This window comes from Acartia tonsa, chromosome 6, assembly GCF_053477335.1.
Source record: "Acartia tonsa isolate MP-2025a chromosome 6, ASM5347733v1, whole genome shotgun sequence".
Lineage (NCBI taxonomy): Eukaryota > Metazoa > Arthropoda > Copepoda > Calanoida > Acartiidae > Acartia > Acartia tonsa.
Genome location: NC_137265.1, coordinates 22,084,563 through 22,106,179, shown reverse-complemented (window position 1 = coordinate 22,106,179; position 21,617 = coordinate 22,084,563). Strand labels below are relative to the sequence as shown.

The window sequence follows — 21,617 nt, the reverse complement described above, 5'->3', positions numbered from 1 at the left end:
TGCGCCCATTAGCATCAAGTTTTTTTTTTTAATATATAGCCAAAAATCATCACAAGGCCTATATCTAAAAATAATATAGCCTAAAACCATCCAGAGATTTATAAGAAGCTTCCCTAAATCAGTTCAGTATTTATTGATTTTTTTAACTTCAGATAGAAAAATTTACTACTTTATATAATAGGATTTATGAATAAACTCTTAACTTTTCAAAATATATTTCAAATAATTTAGCATGTCATATTGAGTGATGAGGAATTTTTGAACGTGATACTAATGTACAAAATTATTCTTGCCTTAATCAATTATTTAGCATGATATGATAAGTAATCGTATAAGCTGGCACACAATAGCGGTAGCTTATTGTCGCTGCGCTGTTTAGTGTTTATACACATTAATGTTCTTGTTTTTATTTATAATTTGGCATGGTATAATAAGTAATCATGTAAGTTTGCACACAATAATGGTAGCTTTTTGAAGCTGCGCTACTTATGGATATAAACATCCATGTTTTGATTAATAATTTGGCATGGTATGATAAGTAATCATATAAGCCGCTACAAAAGATTATTTGTCATATCATATTTTTACAATAATAACAAATATTTTTCCTATCATCCACTGCGCAGATATATTATAACAGAAAATTTTAAAACAAAGTTTGTCTACACTTATAGCGAGGATGTAAGTCTAAACGTCCGTAATGGATTGCTATAAACGCAAACTTAAAACCTAAAACAACGAGGAACAACCTTAAATATAAATTTCTCAAACATTTAGGCATATGTTTTTGAACTCTGGTAAATTTAAGAGCTTTTACTCAAAGAGCTGTTTAAGCGCTGATTACCAAGAACACAGTAATAGTGTCTGGCTGATTATGACGTAACAAAAAAAAATTAGCCAATGAGAGGCCGTTATTGACCAATGGTAAAATTTATAGTGGCCTCTCATTGGCTAATTTTTTTTGTTACGTCATAATCATTCAGACACTATTACTGTGTTCATTACCAACCCCTATTATTTTCCAAATGATTTTAAGAAAAAAAATATTCGTTGCTACCCAGTACTCAATATAATTAAACCTAACCTCTCTCAAAATGATTAACAAACAAAAAAATAACACCGCCCCATTGTTCAATAGGCACTTAAAGGAGATACACCTTTATTTTTATATTGGATAATATTTTCTATTACTAACGTATGTATACTGTATAGAAAGTATGGGAGAAACTAGTTACGAATATGATGTATCTTTTCCTATATTAAGTGGTCACCCAATAATAGATAGACTTGCAGTATCCATTAAGTTGTATTGTCCTACTAGCCCAACCCTCCTATAGTAAGTGGTCACCCAATAATAGATAGACCTACAGTATCCTTTAAGTTGTATTGTCCTACTAGCCCAACCCTCCTATAGTAAGTGGTCACCCAATAATAGATAGACTTACAGTATCCTTCAAGTTGTATTGTCCTACTAGCCCAACCCTCCTATAGTAAGTGGTCACCCAATAATAGATAGACCTCCAGTATCCTTCAAGTTGTATTGTCCTACTAGCCCAACCTTCCTATATTAAGTGGTCACCCAATAATAGATAGACCTACAGTATCCTTCAAGTTGTATTGTCCTACTAGCCCAACCCTCCTATAGTAAGTGGTCACCCAATAATAGATAGACCTACAGTATCCTTCAAGTTGTATTGTCCTACTAGCCCAACCTTCCTTTAGTAAGTGGTCACCCAATAATAGATAGTCTTCCAGTATCCCTCAAGTTGTATTGTCCTACTAGCCCAACCTCCTATAGTAAGTGGTCACCCAATAATAGATAGACTTGCAGTATCCCTCAAGTTGTATTGTCCTACTAGCCCAACCTTCCTTTAGTAAGTGGTCACCCAATAATAGATAGACTCGCAGTATCCCTCAAGTTGTATTGTCCTACTAGCACAACCCTCCTATAGTAAGTGGTCACCCAATAATAGATAGACCTACAGTATCCCTCAAGATGTATTGTTCTACTAGCCTAACCTTCCTATAGTAAGTGGTCACCCAATAATAGATAGACTCGCAGTATCCCTCAAGTTGTATTGTCCTACTACTAGCACAACCCTCCTATAGTAAGTGGTCACCCAATAATAGATAGACCTACAGTATCCCTCAAGATGTATTGTTCTACTAGCCCAACCTTCCTATAGTAAGTGGTCACCCAATAATAGATAGACTTCGAGTATCCTTCAAGATGTATTGTCCCACTAGCCCAACCTCCTATAGTAAGTGGTCACCCAATAGTAGAGAGACTCGCAGTATCCCTCAAGTTGTATTGTCTTACTAGACCAACCTTCCTTTAATCTGTACAGAAGGATAACAAAACTTTATGAATGATTAATAAATAATATCAAACACACTGATAAAGTCAAAGAAACACAAATTAAAGGTCTCGATTTTCAAAGGGGAGGGGGGGGGGGCATAAGTTTTTAAACACGCCCTCATATTAGCTGACTTATTTCGTATTTAATATTGATTGTGCAATCTTTTACACTAATATTTAATCCAATAAAATAAGGAGAGATAATTTATGTATTTTAAAAGGAATGTGTATCATCCATTATATTATCTCTTAATATCTCTTAAATTTAATTATTTATTTTTTTAATGGCTGGTCCAAAAATATTTTTGAAATTTTAGCAGGAGGGTACACTAATTTGGGTCACTATACTCTATAGGGAAACTGTCTCTGATACTCAATATAATATCTACAGCAAAAATACAAATAATATCGGAATAAATACATAACAAATATACTTATTATAAATACATAAGAAGGGTACTTTTATATTAATCCTTTGATATAAAGTAGTAATATTTTTGAAGGATTCTCTAAAATGGGTTGATTAATTGGAATTTACTATAAAGGGAGGCTTCATTTATGTCAGGGGTTGTTTTTTAATCATTTTATTTAACTGAACACCTCAAATATGAATCCCATGGTGAAGTTGGATTACCCAAGATTTTAGTCATTTAGATAGGCATAACTAACTTTTAGAAATAATTTTACAAATTAAATTTTTTTTTAGGGTGATTTATCTTGGATGAGTGGAGGTAATTTTCTCAAAAATAGTTACAAACCTTCCGAGGGCCTATGAGAAGCTTCACTTCATTGTTCATCTGTACATATAGACAAACAAACATCCTGTTACTTTTATATAAGAATTTATTTTTTTCAGTTGGAGAAAGAGTGTATGGAGTCAAGTGATTCAAATCTATTGAAAGGCCATGCTGTTAAACTATTGGAAAATGGTAAGTTATTATTTAGTAGCGAAGGTACTCTATAATACACTTTGTCTTTCTGTCCGTAACGCTATAGGAAAATGTGATTTTCTTGGCTGCTATTTAAGAATTTTGGTAAAAATTTCATTTATATATTGATAATTTCATGAACATTTATTTGGACAGTGAGTCTGTCGGTAAGACTATAAAATACAAAAAAATCGTATTTCTTTATTTATTATGAGGTATAGCATCCTTGTTTAATATCAGGTAGTCTAAATTTATTCATAACTACTAAAGTCCACATCATCCATTTACCTATTTTTAAATATGAAAAAAAGTCAGTATAGAATCGGACGAATGTATATTCTATTATATAAAGTAGTCAGCTTTTTTGTCTGAAGCTAATGACCTCTGAAATTGGTGGTCCGAATTGGTTGAACTTTTCTGGTGAGATTTATGCATATCTTAGGGTGGTTTTAAGCTATTTTCCTGACCTCCCCTGTCCTTCTAAAAGAAAAATATTTTAGGTCTTTGAATAAGGAAAGACAATATATCTAATATCATGTTACAAATTTTATCTCGAGCTACATCGCATTGCAATTCCAAGTCAAGAAACAAATTCCCATCAGGGATCTAAAGGGATAAGACAATGTCCGATAAATTGATGTATATCCTCAATGATGATAAACAAAATTACCCCATCGTAGATTACAGTTAGTGGTTGAAACGTGTGAACACTTAACTAAATGAACCAACCTATTAAAATTCAAAAAAAGTCCCCTAAGATTTTAAGCCAACGGATAATAAAACAATATTATAAAACTTTTGGGACTAGTGTTATAAACAGCCCAATGTCCCCTCTGTCTCTCTCTAGCTGAAATTCCACACATTTTTTATGCATTTCATAACTTGAGAAATATAGAAAGTATGTACATATGTATAATATTTATTGCAAGTAAGGACAATTGTGTTCAAATAAAATAATATTTTCGCAGCAAAAACAATATTTTGGACAGGCATGAAATTCTTATGCGATAATTATGTTAGTATTAAATATGAAGTGACTAGGACGTCCAAGCTTTTCAAAATAAGGGGGGGTTAAGTCAAAATCTCAATAGGGTCGTGAGGGGGGGGGTGGAGAGTTAATTAATTCTGGGATGGGGAGTAGAATAGTAATAATCCTCCATATAAAAAATTATAGTACTACGCCCATTACCTTAAACTTAGACACCCTTGGCAAGTTATATGGCTGAAAAAGGACTGTTACTAGAAAAGACAAACAATCTTTTAAAGTTGCTGTTCTTTTGAGAAAGATGTATCTGGTTTTAATCATAGGATAGATAAAAAAAAGGGAAATAAATAGCCTCAAACCTGACTTCTTATTTAACAATCAAGACATTTAAGACCTGTAAGGTAACACAGGGACGAACACACAAATTAGACACACATCATGGCACTCCTGGATTTAAAATTGCATAATTTTTAGAAAGAAGGAGGACAGATAATAATATTTGGAGGGGAAATTATTTCAGGGGAAGGATAAGCTAGCTAAAATGCACTGCATTAGAGTGTTCCTTCCATTTAGCAAAATTATAAAAAAAATTGCATTTTGCCATAGGTGTATCCTTATCAAGTTGACCGAAATACCTTTACATATACTTTAAAAACTTTAATATGATCTATGTTTAACTCTGACCAATACAGCTGTACTCCTATGGGGTTCTTCTGCTCCAAATAAGCAGAACATATTTTTATATTTTTAGATTCTTTTCTAAATCTTAGATGTATAATGAAACTTTTTTACTGGCCTGCCACTCCTTTGCAACTTCTTTTAAGATCCTAGAATGTTTTTTTTAAATATTTTTTTAGTGAAGGATATAAATTGAAAAAAAATTTCCTGAACTCCACAAGCCCAAATAATTTTTTCTTTTAGTACTCAAATCTAAAATGCTGGGTCTATTCCTCCCTTTCCAAACCTCTTTGCACTTGAGGAAAACTAGGGGCGACGCCACTTTAAGTTATTTCACATTGAATGAACGTTCATTTCATTTGGTACATTAACTTATATGATTTATTTCCTTTTATACTCAGGAATACAGGGATAAGATAAATAAAGAAAAAAAATCTTCCACCTAATTTTGCAATATTTAGCAGTGAATAATATATTACGGGGAAAGAAAGGCTTGTAGATTAATTCAACTACAATGTAATCTATTCTCTCCTTTTGCACAACACAACCTAGATACATGGACACAGGGAAAGGGCAACGATCATTCATATCCTTCTATACTATAGAGAAAAATTTGTATATGTATTCAGCAGTGGAGCTACAAAATAACAAGTTTCTTTAAAATTAAATGAAATATTAACATTTAAAACATTTAAACCTATAAATTTGTCTTCCATGCTTATTTACATTAATACATTAAATAAACCTATCATTATTTAATATTTTCTTTATTAAGCAGCATGTTTTTCATGATATAGTTGTCCTTGTTAATCATTATTCCAGTATAGCCTTGAGACCGATTAATATCCCCTGGATTAGAACCAGTTCTAAGCCACTAGGAGCCAATAAAAACAGTTTTTATCTTAACATTTTTCATTTTATTATCCGGGGAAAGCTGTCTTTAGTACGATGCTATAAATAACTATGAGTATCCTGTAGTTATTTTAGTTTTATGTACGTACGGACAATATTAATAATTGAGTAGCTGCACTACAGATATTAATATTGATAATAAGAATAGTGTGAATTAATATCCGCAAATGTATTACATTTTTAAATAACCACATTTGGATTTGTTACAACAGCACAAAGTACGTCTTGTACTATGTAATAAACATTCCTTGTCTTTATATCTTACTAGGGGCAATTTAGGTGGTTTATTAACTAAACATCCCCGTAGGTTTATTTGCTATTTTGACATTCTGGGATTATAAGCAAAGCACTAAGCGCATATTGATTATATTCGGATGTAAAGGCACGTTATAATAAGTATCGCCCTGTTAAACAAATTTAGGCCGCGGTATTAACAAGATTAGTATTAGTAATGGATAAAGAAAATGTGGATATATTGACAGGGGATAATTTATCGTTATTTAGATTGCTAATGGAGATCTCATTTATTGGTCAGTTTAGAAGGGAAGGGGATGGGATTAAGGGGGTAGATTTGATGTATCGTTACTTAAGCCAGCTGAGTGTATAAGTTTCTTAGAGTACATGAAAATCTGGTTCAACATCCAAGTAATTATACATCAATTGTATTAGTACATATTTGTTTATATATGTAGTTGGGTAAATGAAACCAAGTCTTTCTGTGTGAAAACCTTGTCTAAGTCACTTTGGTGGAATGTAAAATATCATACAGTAATAGTAAATTTAATCTTTCATGCATTATGAATAACTCTTTTTCTAAATTTTCCAAACTATGTTAGGTTATAGTATACATATGAATATGATTACTAGAATAATAATAATAATAATGATCCTCAAGTATAAGATGTATATTTGGTTTTAAAGGAAATATTTTTATAAAATTAATTCTACGCATAGTCATATAAATATTAGCCCAAAAATAAGTCCTTGATTTCCTTCTTTATCTTTTTGCTTCTATAACTCTCTATGTAAGACAAAACAACATTCGCCATGTGCTTACTTTAAATTCTACTTTTACCAAATTGAATGGATGCTTTATCTAAACAAAGACTAGTATAATATTTAATGATATGAATGCTACCAGAAAAATTAATTATCTTTAGATGTCATACCCTTGTCATTCCTGTAAAAGTAATACTAATAAATATAAGTATAAAGGTTAAGGAGTAAACAAATATTTGTTATGTATTCCTGATACCAAATATTATACATTTCATGTTATTTCTATAATACAAATTATTTTATAATATAACTAGTTACTTCACCCCTAGCCTGTAGGAATTTTCTTCAAGATCCTTAGCTTTAATGGTTGATATACAAAAATGAACTCAAGTTATTCAGAACATTCTTGACCATTACCTTGCTGGACACCTTAATCCCAAATATCAAAAAAATGATAGTTAAATTGTACATTTCAAACTCTGACTGCTCCACTTGAAGTAAAATAAAGGGAGGATGGGGACATTGGGTTGTTTATTACACTAGTCCCAAAAGTTGTATAACGTTTTCTTATTCACTGTTTGAACAACCTTAGGAACTTTTATTGACAAGTTCATAATCAAAACGATTCAACCACTAATTGTAATCTACAGAAGGGGTCATTTTGTGTATCAACATTGGGGATTTACATCAATTTATCGGCCATTGTCTTATCCCTTTAGATCCCTGAATAAAATATATTTTGTTGATATAAAGATCTTTCTTGTATAAAGAAGTGTGGCTATGACATAATCTTTTCACATTTTCATAATATATTTCTTATTACTCACACTTTCATTAATTACAAAATTTTGTCCTTTTTTACAATTTAATAGTCTTTTTTTAATAATATAGTTTTTTTTTAAATTAAAATTAATGTTACTTTTAAAAATGTGTATTCACACTGTAATAGTGCTAAATCTACTAAAGATAAAAAAGTTGCTACATGCAAGATTTATCTATAAAGTAGCAAGGTTTTTTGTCTGAAGATTTTGATCTTGATAACTACTGAGCCGAGTGGATAAGCTTCGCGCAGGTCATTTGATTGCTATTTTATATTCAGATTTAAGACTTGATATGGTTTAAAGCAATTTTTCTCTGTCCCATAATATTGGGATAGCCACTAGTTAATATATATTCTATTTAAAGTAATCTTTCATTTTATTTTTTAGAAATTTTGAATGTGCAGAGCGGAAATCAAAAGAATTCAACATGCAGGTTAGTAACGTTTTCTTAAAAGTATTTTATAGTGCCTAAAAAAATTACATCATACTGGCCTGTCATTGGTCAATTAATATTTAAATTGGACTGCTATTGGTTATTTATTCTGGCCTGTCATTGGTCATTTGGATGCTGTGAGTATTGGTGCAAAAAATGGGGACAAACTTTAGATTGATTTGACGGGGCTGATTATTTACGTCACAAGTAGGGGAAAGAAAAGGGAAGGAGGAAAGAAACCCCCTAGAAAAGAGATGGGGGTATGACGTCACATGCCAAAACAATATGAAACTTGTCCCCATTTTTTGCACCAATACTCACAGCATCGTCATTTGTATTGTATGTCGTCATTTTTTACAGGCGCCATAAAGTCCTTTGTAAAGTTTTCTTAATTTGTGTACTTTAGACTTAATCAAAGTGTTTGATATTCATAATATCTGTAAAATACAGTTTTAAGGTTTTTTGTATGAAGCTTAAGACCTCGGAAATTGATGGTACGAATTTGTTTACTTTCCAAGGAAGCTTTATAGATGCTCTGGGGTGTTTCTTTGCTACTTTTTTCTGAACTTTCTCACCCTCCCCTAGAGTCTAGGAGTAAAGTAACTATTTCATGATTTAAAACTATTTTTTGTTTGTCTCAAGCTCTTTATAAATGTCCAGGGGTGGTTTCAAGCTATCTTCTTAAACTCACACCCTCTTTCCTACACTAGAGGCTAGGCTGTGAAGCAACTAATAGGTAGCTCCTAGATGTTAGGGACGCAGCCGCTAGTATAAACCGGAACAACGTCTATCCATCTAAACATTAAGATCAAGGTGACCGCTTTACCCTTTTGGCTATTTTTTCATAGTGTGTACCATTGATACAGAATCATTTTTTGCAACATATTACTATTATTATTGAGTAAATAACGGAATAAAATAAATAACAAAGTTAAAGGATTTGTTACCATGTATATAATCTCTCTTGTTTATCTAGTTTTACTTTTGATTCTGTAGTAAAATAACTAATTAACTGTTTTTCAATCTAAATTCATTTTACTATCAAAACAGGATAAACTATTTTGACGTCAAACCTTCATTTAGAAAAAACAGATTAATTCTATTTATATCTAATTTTACATATTAAAAATAATAGATATTAAATAAGTATTCAATAGGTAATGCATTATTGCGTTCTTAATTTATAAAGGCTCTTTATAGGCCCCTGGATGATTTTGGGCTATTTTTTTTATTAAAGTTTGGTTTAGCGGTCAGCCTATTTTCTTACTTTCCTTACTCCCTCGAATAATGAACTACAGTAGATACTAGATGTGCAGCCACTAGTAATATGTATAAAGTAGTTAGTTTTTTTTATCTTAAGCTTAAAATCTCGGAAATTGCTGGTTTGAATGGATTGTACTCTTCATTGATGTATTATTTTTTTAGGCAAAGGGCGAAGCAACTAGTATATTATAAATACATTTTTTTCTTTGATATTTATTGATATATTTTAAAAGTATTTTTATCAAAATTTCCTTATATTTTTACTGTATATTAGTTTATTCCTAAGGTATATCTTTTAATTAAATAGTCCCCAATATTTTATAATAACGTTTTCTTATTCGTTAGCTCAACAACTTTGGGGATTTTATTGATTTTTTTGGTTGGTTCATTAAGTTGAGTGTCCAAGCGTTTCAACTGCTTATTGTAATCTACAGAGTAGCATAAGAGTCAATTTTATATATCATAATTGGGTATGTACATAAATTTAACGGCCATTGTCCCATCCCTGAGAATAACCTTTCTTATAGTTCTTTGTTTCGTCGCAGGAACATATGGATATTGCAATGAACGGTAAATTATTCATATCATTAATTTAGCTTGAGTAGCTTCAAATAGGAAAAGGGAATAAAGGGTTGTAGATTATTTTAGTCGTCACTGTCCCCCCCCCCCTGATTGCGTCGCCATTATTTTCCCTTTTCAAACTTTCTCTCGTTTTTTTCTTTCATTCTCTTTGTCTTTGAAAGTTTTAATTTTACTGTCATTTCCACAACTTTAGCTTTAGACAATTAATTTTAAATTAGAGTCATAAACATTTAGTTTGGAATTAGTATTTAAATGTTGATTATCTAGTATTAAAGCAAAAAATTAGGCTGCTTACGGCAATAATACGAAAAGATAACGGACATGGAAATGTAATTTAAGAATTTAAGATGCAATATTAATTCAAATAGAACACTGTGGGCTAGAATTGAATCAAGACAAAAGTAAGTGTCGAGCCCTGGGACCTATGTATGGTGAAAATAGACATAAAACCATGATGATTCCAGGTAAAACCAAAATATTTCAGCGGGGGCTTTTTGAGAAAATTAGATTTGAAAATTTCAAGTTAAATTTTCGCCCCCTAGGAGTTGCCGCATAATCATGACAAGAAAAGCAAATATTATTTATTTTAAATTTTGAACAACTTTGCTTTTATGAAGTCCTTCTTAAAACCTCTCTATATATGATTTATTTTAGGCTGAATTTTCGTGACCTTTGCAAAGCAAGTGATAAAAATGGCCATTTATTAACTCCCTTCAGGAGTGGTTTTATGAAGAACTTTATAAAAGCAAAGTTGTTCAAAATTTAAAATAAATAATATTTGCTTTTCTTGTCATGATTATGCGGCAACTCCTAGGGGGTGAAAATTGAACTTGAAATTTTCAAATCTAATTTTCTCAAAAAGCCCCCGCTGAAATATTTTGGTTTTACCAGGAATCATCATGGTTTTATGTCTATTTTCACCATACATAGGTCCCAGGGCTCGGCACTTACTTTTGTCTTGATTCAATTCTAGCCCACAGTGAGAAGTTTAAAAATAAATGATTCCAACAAATGCCCTAATTACACACCCAAGATAGTTTATACAAGGTAACTCAAAAATCCGCACATGACGTCATAAAAATGAGGGAGAGGAGAAAACCTCTAAAAAAAGAGATGGATAATCCCTTATTTTTATGACGCCACATGGCTGATTTTTGAGTCACTTTGTCCATCTACCATAATACTATTATATTTTTTAGAGATTTCTTAGCTTGCTCTGATCTAAATATGTCTACTGCAAATTTCTAGCAAGCTTTGCTCTAGTAGTTGAAAACAATTCTATTTGTGTAATTAAAACTTTTAATTCTTTCCCTCCCAATTTAACGCCATAAATCCCAGGGCTCGACAGCCGCGCGTCGGCCGCCTGTAATAAACTTTTAACAATTTTAAAATCAGCTCGAAGTCTAAACCTGGCCCAAATAACGCAATCAATCTTTCCAAAAAGAATTTAAAGCATTCAAAAATTAATGCTTAGTTGCGGCTGCCAAGTCCTGTCATAAATTCCCTCTTGGATGCTAACCGTCCTGTCGCGATGTCTTGAAATCAACAAACAAAATTAATTACCTTTCCTAAAAGTTTTTGACTTAAAAGTATATAATTTTAGGGAGACAGTGAAATATTTTGACATCTATCGTGAGAGACCAATAAGACTAACAGTTCGAGCCCTAGTCCCTGTCAGGGAACATCCTAAAGTAAGTTCATTTCATCTCATGCACAGTTAGGACTTCCAAACAAAGGTCATGCAATCAATTAGTTGGTTGTCTAATGTGTGTTACCTTACTTGATACCCTGGGTGATTGAGCACTCATCACTGCAAAACGCAGAGTATCTTTAAGGTGGCGTGGATAGAACTTGGAATTTTTATGAATCATTAATAAAACTAATCTATTAAAAAATAATAATATCATTTTCATAACTTGAAACTAGTTTAACACATTTTTTGGAAATAAATTGTAATTGTATATGAATCTGAAAAAAAAACTTTTTTAACTCTAACTTTTTGAACTGTCAGTCAAAGAAGTAAATTTTTTTTGAAAAAGTTTTTTTCTTTTTGTTTTATGTAGGATAGTAGAGACTTATTGTTACAGAACATATTATTATTTTTAATTGGCGGAAAGTTTAAATGTACCTCTTACTTTATATATTTTAATCCTATAAAATTTATTTTAGTTTAACTTTGTTGGAAAGTTGTTGGGACCCAAGGGGAACTCAATGAAAAGACTCCAGGAAGAAACCTTGACAAAGATGGCTGTATTGGGTCGAGGCTCTATGAGGGATAAACAGAAGGAAGAGGATCTACGCTTATCTCAGGTTATACACATTTTTTAACATGTTGAAAAGTTAAGTACACATAATTTTAATACATCTTCTTGAATTAGTAATCCTATTAGATAAAATAGCATTGTTGATCTTTTCAGGGTAGTTTTATGTCATGGGATAGTTGTAGGCTATTTTCCTGATCTTAACGTTTTGCCTAGAGGCTAAGGCCAAAGCAACTAGAAAATTTAACTTGACTTAGCTTTCAATCTGATAACACAACACCTGTAACTAGTTTTGGTTCATATTGGTCATGTTGCTTTTTTTATGTTACCTACTGCAAGGGTTGGGTTTTTAAAAAAGCAAAGATACTGAAAAACCTAAATTAAAGAATGCCAATTTATACGCTTGATTTATTCTGACCTTTTTAAAGCTACAACCACTAGTTTTTTCATGGTTATGACCCTGACGATGCTATTACAATTAATGATCTAATCGTGAAAGGGATCTTTAGTACCACGTTCATTTACAAGCTTTAGGACCATTAAAAATTAAATTTTAATTATTCTAGCCATATTTTATAATTCTGAATACCTTAATGGATGTCTTGAGGTTGAAATTATAGCCTTTAATTGTATCCCTGCGGGGCCCATATTAACCTAACCTGACCTTATTCTAGGACCCGAAGTACCAGCATCTCCATGAAGACCTCCATGTTGAAGTTACAGCCTTTGCACCTCCAGCAGAAGCGCATGCCAGGTACAAGAAGTGCATTTTAAAAAATGACGTCATACAATACAAATTACCAATAATATCCGATACACATGGACTGAATTACCTATGGAAGGCCAGTAAACATTTCAATTGACTAATAGTAGGCCAATATGAAGTAATTTTTAATAAGCACTGTAAAAATGCTTCTAGATACAATAAAAATATTTTATTTTGATAGTAGCGCAGCTTCTACAAAACTATATCATGTCTGTTACACCTTATCTGATTTTTTGTTGTGTACTCTATTCTGCAATTTTATTACTCTAATGCAATTCGAAATTCATCCAGAATATAATTTAGAATCTATAGCAATAAGGATCTAGTAATAAATGTATAAGTATAGATGTATAATCCAGACAACTATCTGACCAAAGTGGTGGATATTCTTCTAGTCTGCTAGAAAACTGCTTTTTGTTCTATAATAAGGACTCGACTGTGTTCATATTTCCTTGTGGGCCTTGTGGGCAGGGTTAAACATAGCTCATGCTCCCTTTAACTTTTACTTCATTGATCAATCAATTGTTCAGGATTGCGTTTGCGCTGACGGAGCTGCGGAAATACCTGATACCTGACAGCAATGATGAGATCAGACAGGAACAAATGCGGGAGATGGAAATAATTACATCAAATGGAGAACTACTCGAAAATCTTAAACAGGAATGCTTTAAAAATATTTTTATTTACATCTTTTAAAATTTTGCAAAGATCTTTATAACTGTAAATATAAGAATGAGAAGGGGATAGCAAGAAGTGTTTCTGTGACGTCAAAACAATACGACTAAATGGGAAGGAAAAGAGGAGAAGTGGGAAATCCCTAAAAAGGACAAGACACTTTCCGCTGTCCCATAAGAATATTTTTTAATGAACTGTTCACACATAACAAAACAAAAAGTTATTTATGCATCATTATCAGGGCACCCAACACCTTTTAGCTGCGGGAGGGGTTGGCCTAGCAACTGGGCTTGCAGCAGCCGCTGCTACTGGTCAACCAACAGTTCCTGCAGCTGCTACGCAGCAGCTCCCTTTTCAGCAACATCAACAGGTAAAATTTTTAGGAAACCAAAGCTTTATTTCACATTATAAATAAAGTATTATTAAAGCATAGCTACTCTATAATTATGGAATGCCTGTAAGATACTCTAAAAAGATTTTCTGTATGCACTCTTTAAGTTTTTTCTATACAAAACACTAAGAATCTAAATGCCAATAAAAAGCAAGAAATCAAAGGTAATAGAAATATGGCACTATTAGTATTCTTGTTTTATTGGATCGACATCATATTATCTAAATATTTCATTTACTGAATTTATCGCAAGAAATTATCTTTCGTTTTATGTAATAGTTTAAGTTTTTATCGTTGAAACTGTGCAAATGAACTAAATTGTACTTCTATAATGGAAAACGATTTTGTTGATGAAATAAAATGGCAAGCATAGGAAATAAATTTTTATTCTTAGTTACAGAAACTCTCAAACGATTAGAATTGAGAAGGCTATAATAAAGTGAATATATTTTCTAATGAAGAAGTTTGTTCTTGTTTTTGTAGTATAGCTCTATGCCGCCGCGTTTTTTGAGATTATTATTCTTAATATTTTAGTTATTAGCTTGTGGAAGTGGCCTACCCTCAACAGGGTATGGTGTGAACCCGTACATGAGTACGGCTACAGCACAGGCTACAGCTGCTTTGCATCTACAGGCCGATCATAACAACTCTATCAATAATAATGACAAGTAAGTTTAGTTTATGTTGTTGGTGGGTTGGCTCTTGTGTTCTCATATATAAAACAAATAAGTATGAGATAAAACCACTAGATTAACACAAAATTGTTGGAGTCCCTAAAGTTTTTATTTTAAGTTTCACATATATTTTTTTTGCTCAATTGGCCCATAACAAAGTATTGTGACAGGACATGACGTTATTTGGTATTTAGGTCATTAGGCCAAATTTAAATTTGTTTTGGCTTTTTAAAATAGGTAGTAAAACAATTTACCTCTTGGAAATGTTTAGAGCAATTTTAATTTTAATTTTCAAAAAATCTTTAGATTCAAAACAGTTAAATCTCAATGATTATTATTATTATCAACAATTATCTTCAAATGTAAAAAGCTATCATTTTATCTGTTGTATTGAGAGAGCATACGGTGTAAAATCTGTGTGGATAATCTCTGAAGTTAGGTTAAACTGTCGGAAATAAATCCACCAATATAACAACTGGTGTATACACAATCTGGAATGTTTTTCTAACACAACAAAATGTTTACATCAAATCTAATTCACATCCTCCAGATATTGGGATAGATTAACAAAATAAGCTGACAAATATGCTTTTTCAAAAATGCCCAAAAAGTTAAGTAAGGAGGAGATTTATATAAATGCTGTGCTACTAATATAAGTTAATTCTATTAGATTTCATATCAAAACCTTTGTTACAAAATCCAAAATAATTGTTTTAATCTTACCCCCCCCCCCCCCCCAAAGGGTAGTTGAGTATCCAAAAATGACCCCAATAGTAGCTGAATATCCACTCAGCTGGTATTGAGCCCTATACTCATTGCAAAAAAAAGATAGTTGAAAATAATATTTAAATCAGTTTTGTTAGCCCCTAGGGGCCGAATGAAAATTGCCTGTAATACGATTTTTTGCTATCTAAAATTTTGCAAGAACGTATGTAAAGTTAAAGTCGGTATTACAGGCAGGTTAAAGTGTTGGATTCTATGCTATGTGCCAAATTTATACATATACATGAATACCTAGTTTTTTTTATATAGAAAAGTTTTACATAGGATTGTTTGATATAATTGAATTATGAAAATCTTCCTATTATATAAACTAATATGTCTTTTTTCCCTTCTCTGTATTCAGATTTAGATAACTCCTAAACCGATTAAGTTCTCCATTTTGGAGAAGATTCATTCAAGGGGTAGCTAAAGGCTACTTTATTTATGGATTTAAGTTTGATTATAAATTAGTAAAATAAAGGTATATAATAATGCCTACACAACAATAAGTTAACTTTAAAAAGCCTGGCTATTTTAGAGATATTATACACAATAATGAAAAGAGAATAAGAAGAAGGAAAATGAGTTTTTTTTCTACAAAGTTGAGGCCAGATAAATTATTAATATCCAGACAAAAAAATAGTTTCTTGTTTCTATTTCTAATAAATTTGTTTCCTTTTCTAATACAAATAAAAAACAATATCTTTGTTCATCCTGAGAAAACTTTTGTTTCAAAACATTATCCAGATGAAAATTTATCCAACTTTTGTAATTCCAGGTTTTGTTCAACTTCCATGAAGTCTCTCAGTTCTCTGGACACATCAACTCTCAGAACTCAACCATACAACAAAAAATAAGATATTTATTTTAACTAAGGTTCGTCAGCCGCCTTCCAGCCGCTAATAAGCCGTCAACAAACAGTAACAAGCCTATTTATTGCAGCCAATAAATAATTTATAACTTTGAGCAGCCAAAAAGTAGTCGAATTGGCCGTTGGTAAGCAGCCGGCTGGTGGCTGCAGAGCATTGTAGATCTGCACAATAAAATTTAAAATATAAATTATATGTAATTGTTAATTGTTGACAGTACGATGATGGTATAAAATACACTCTAAAAAATATTCTCTTATTGAAACTTTTAAAACAATATTTTCTTTACTCTATACTGATTTACTTAAAAGTTTACTAGAAAGCTTTTATATCCGAATTTATATAATCATGATATAAAAAAATGAAAGTTTGAATTATTGAAATAATTTTATAGAGTGTATGGTTTATATGTTTAATGTTAAATTGTAAAAAGTATTTGTTAAATATAAAACTTGTTGAGTTTAAATAGTTCTTTTAAGATAAATAAGCTTTTCATTGAAAAATATTCCTAAAATTATTTTAAACAACTATTTAAACTCGACGAAGCCCATTTTGTTCCGAATTTGTATCACTTTTGAAAAGTGCGACTCCAGTTACGTCATATTTTTCTTTCCCGAAAAAGGGAAGGGGGAAAGAAGAAAAAAAGGAAGGGGGGAAGAAAAAAGAGATGAGAGAAAAAGGGGTTTTCCCCATCTCTTTTGAAGAGATTTTCTTCCCCCCTTCCCTTTTTCGGGAAAGAAAAATATGACGTAACTGGAGTCGCACTTTTCAAAAGTGATACAAATTCGGAACAAAATGGGCTTCGTCTTTAAACTCATTTTGAACAATAATACATACATACAAGACAAATCAAAATAAAGACCAAAAATTAAAAAAATAATAATTGTGAATAAGATAGTCAGACTTAGAGTTTTGTGAAAAATACATAATTTTAATTTAAGGGGATTATTAAATGCACTATTTATAAAAGTATAAATACTCATAAATCACTTTTACAGTATTTCAAAATGGGAATGTAACATTTCTCTAGATTTAGTACATTTTTATTTTTTTTTAAACAGTTAAAAAAGACTTTCTCTAATTTTTTATGTAAATTTGTAAAAATTAACATGTTTTTGTTTTTTTTTAAATATTCGACTGAACGTATTTTAAAATGTATGAGCATATTTAACAAGAATTTGTGAGAGACAGAGACATCATATAACAGGGTCATTATTTTCGCGTATTTTTCCAAAATTTGTGTGTTAGTGTTTAGTCAAATGCGCTTATTAAGTCAAACTATTTCTAATTATGAACAAACATATACATTTGGTCAAATTGTTTTTAATTATGAACATTTCAAATACATATATACATTTGGTCAAACTGTTCTTAATAATGGAAATTTCATGTATATTCAGTTGGTCAAAATTTAGAACAGTTTGACTTAATAAGCGCATTTGACTAGACGCTAACACACTTTATGGAAATACGTAAAAAATGACCCTCTTTTGAATAAAAGTATCTTATTATAATGCATATTATGATATTTTTATTTGTACTTGTTATTTATGCTGATAAACTGTCAGTGTATTATTACACAGTAAAAAAATATTTCTATTTGTTAAATTTTTATTACAATTTTCATATTAAGCTGACTATTTTGAAATTTCAAAAACTGGTATGAAGTTTCACTTTCTTTTCCAGTGGCAATTTCTCTTTAGAGGGTGGATAAATTCTCCCCCAAATAGATATAAACCTTCACAGAACCTATTAGAAGCTACTTTGTAAATGAGAAACATACCATTTAAGACGTTAGCGATATCGTTTGGTACAGACAGGCGCAGATCCTGTTACTTTATCATAATGGTAACATAGAAGTTTTAACTATTAGTAAAAGTTTTATATTTAGAAATATTTTTTATTAGTGTATTACCTCTGAACCAGCGCCAATTATCCGATCCAACAAACAAAAATAATCTTACTTTAATACTTATAAGAATATGTTTATTATATTTCTTCTAAATAATATATTAATAAAAGATTAAAGGGATTAATATTAGCAAAATAGAATAATTTTAAAGGGAAAGTGTTTTTACGAAGCTCTTTATAGTGCCTAAAAAGTGACGTCATACAATACAAATGATAAATGTTAAACGAATACACAGACTGAATTACCAATGGCAGGCCAGTATACATTATAATTGATCAATGGTAGGTCACTATGACGTCATTTTTTATAGGCACTATAAAAAGCTTCCTATAGGTATACAAAAATGAAAAAAATATACATCTAATGCCTTATGTAAATCCTTTTAATCTATTATTAAATATTTAACAACTCTTAGATTTTGTTCAAAGGGACATCATTGATTAAAACAAATTTGATTCTTTTAAAAAAATGCTTATCCTTAAAACTATATGTATGTCTTAATTTTGTTTGTTTTGAAGATTTACTTTTGTATTTATTTTTGAAGGCATAAATTAATGTTGCCAGCTACTTTAAATAAACAAGGTGATCAGTCTTCGTGGAAATTTTTAGGTGTGTCTTTATTTCCGAATGAACTAGCCAAAAATAACTCTATATGTAGAGTATATAATACTATCAGCAAATCACCAAATTAAGATGTGGTTTTAAAATAATATTTTATAAATAAAATGAACATCTAACAATTATAACAGCGGCAATATTAAGTTAAGCGGAAATGAGGGAAAATAATTTTTAAAAATGTGACTTTCCAGAGTTATATATTTAAAAAAATAAGCTAACCTAAAAATTGTTGGACTATTTACAGTTGATTTTTTTTCTTTTTAATTCATTTTTGTTGAAAATGCAAAATTTCAATCCCAGCATTAAAAGATAGTTTAAACAAATATATGTGACTTAGAAAGATGCGATTTACCTACGAAATCAAAACATCCCCTTGAGTTTCATATGGCAATATTTTTTCACCCCCCCCCCCCCGCCCCCCTATTTATATTTTGTTACTTTCTTTTAAATTTTGTTTAATTTTAAAGAAAATAATACATTTTGTGTTAATAGGATTAATCTTCACTGGTCAAACAATTTTTTATTTTGCTAAACTATTCAAAATGAAAAAAAAGATTGGAGGAGTGATTTATTTACGTTCTGAATCAGTTTGAAAATTGTATAAAATTGTTTGTTTTGTTAAGTCGGATACAAGTAAACTTCATACAGCAAACATAAACACATTAATTTCAAATTTTAAAACGCATTTCACAATTTTCTTTAACCTTATTTTTAGTAGCGAAGCTACTTTATAATAAGATATGTCAAAACGTCCGTTTTTTATAGTATAAAAATCAGATTTTCTTATGTACAATGTTAGATAAGTATTATAATCTTTAATTTCGATTCCTATTTTCGTCTTGCTGCGCTACCTTCTGAAGTTATTGTCTTTGTTTATTGTAAAGTAAACAATTTTAAATTTGGGAACAATTAATTGATTATTTTGTTGAAATATTGTAATTAGAATTTATTTTCCTGATTGTTATTTTCCTAAATTGTGATAGAATCATAGAATTTAGTTAAAACCTTCTGTGTTCATTTTAATAGAAAGAATATAGTATTATGAGCATAATATTTTTTTTATTTATTTTGTTAAAAGCAAAGCTTTTTTATATTTGTATCAATCCATCGTCCGTAACGAAAAGCCCTGATCGTAAGTTTTGATATGTTACCGATTTCAAACCTTCAGCGATGATTCCATGAACATTTGGGTATACTTCAGAAAGCTTTATAACTAGTCCTTGTCAGTCCATCTGTGCGTATAGCTTCACAACTAATGACTGATGATTGGTAACGGGTTTTTAAAGAAATAAACTCGTATAATTTGCCGTTTGGTAGCATATTTCAATAATATTTTTTTAGTGTACGGCTACCCTATTGTCAATTTTAAACCCCATCTTTGGTCTGTGTTTTAGTGCTGTTTTTAGTACAAATTCTTTCCCAAGTTCTTAAAGCCGTCTTGTCAATACAAGACATGACCCAATAATATTCAAAGCTACTCTATAATAACGAAATACCAAAGTAACAGGATGTCTATGTGTCTGCCTGTCTGTCAGTGTGTAGCGAAGGATCTCGCTAACCACTAAAGCGATGGTTCACCTTTTCAGTGTAGCTTCTAATTGGTCCCCACCCCACCCTGCCAAGATAAATAGCACCTAGAAAAATTACACCTTCCAAAAATAAAAAAAATCCTTTTTCTTTTTAAACTAAAATTAAAAATGGATAGGAAGTCGACTTCACCCTTTTTCGGAGTTTACTTATTAACGGGTATAAATAAGTCTCATTTGAAATTGAAATTTTAATTAGCCCAAAACCATATCAGCACCAAGAGATGCATCTCTGCTTAAATGGAGACAAAAATCAAATAAGAACCTTTCTATTTTATTACTTTAGGGACATATCAATGCTGTGCTTCTTCAGGGCAAAATTATCCTTGTTGGCTACGGTTTCATTTTGTATACGTATTAAGTGTGAGAAAGGTATGTTAGGTATGCATGTAGTATGACATATGAATATCTTGAGTGTGTACTCACTTCCGCTCAAATAGTCATATTTGCAAAAAGAATAGGCAGGGGACAATGGTCTGTTAATTGCACTGGTACTCAATGTTTTTTTTAACCACGATATCTTATTCGTTGACTCAAAATCAAAATCTACTTACTGATTTTTCAAAACTGCTAGTGCCTTAAGTTTCACCAATAATTTTAAACTACAGAAGGAGTAATCTTGTTAATCATCATTGGGGATGTATATCAATTGTCTTATCCCTTAAGATCCCTGGGTAGTAGTAGTTTTAATATGCGGTTCTAATGATTTAATAATAAATACATGTGCGGGAACGAATTAACTCCAATATCTATAGACATGTAGAAGCGCGTATTACATATGTAAAAGTATAAGTTTACAATATTTAAACACGAAAGTTTTTAAAAAATGTTTTTTTCTGATTTATATTTATTGTGTTTTTTACTTTACTGATTTAATTTTAATTAATGAAAGTTTGAATTAATATTAAAGTAACAAGTTGTTTTTTTTTGTTTTTTTTTAGGGGGGGGGGGGATAGTGTCCATTCTATTTTGTTGACCCAAAATCTTTTGTTTGTTTGTCAATTAATATCTCGCTCGCTAATTGCTAAACTGATTATTACTATTTTCTGCTCTCTAACCCCCTTGCATTAAAAGCCTTACATGCTAGGCACAAAGTCCTTAGTTATTAATCATACTATAAAACTTATATTATATAAAGCGAT

The 21,617-nt window shown here is 30.9% G+C and overlaps 1 protein-coding gene across 1 annotated transcript in view; it reads left to right on the top strand.

Annotated features, from left to right (window-relative positions):
• LOC145322092 (uncharacterized) overlaps positions 1-17,651 on the top strand; it is a 50,106-nt gene extending 32,455 nt beyond the window's left edge. The window contains exons 8-16 of the mRNA XM_080163864.1: positions 3,216-3,288; positions 8,071-8,116; positions 11,565-11,652; positions 12,131-12,271; positions 12,897-12,976; positions 13,519-13,649; positions 13,906-14,033; positions 14,589-14,722; positions 16,269-17,651. Of these exons, the coding sequence (XP_080019990.1) occupies positions 3,216-3,288; positions 8,071-8,116; positions 11,565-11,652; positions 12,131-12,271; positions 12,897-12,976; positions 13,519-13,649; positions 13,906-14,033; positions 14,589-14,722; positions 16,269-16,347 (900 nt within the window). The 3' untranslated portion in view covers positions 16,348-17,651. The remainder of the gene's footprint in view (positions 1-3,215; positions 3,289-8,070; positions 8,117-11,564; positions 11,653-12,130; positions 12,272-12,896; positions 12,977-13,518; positions 13,650-13,905; positions 14,034-14,588; positions 14,723-16,268) is intronic.
• Positions 17,652-21,617: the final 3,966 nt, after the last annotated feature.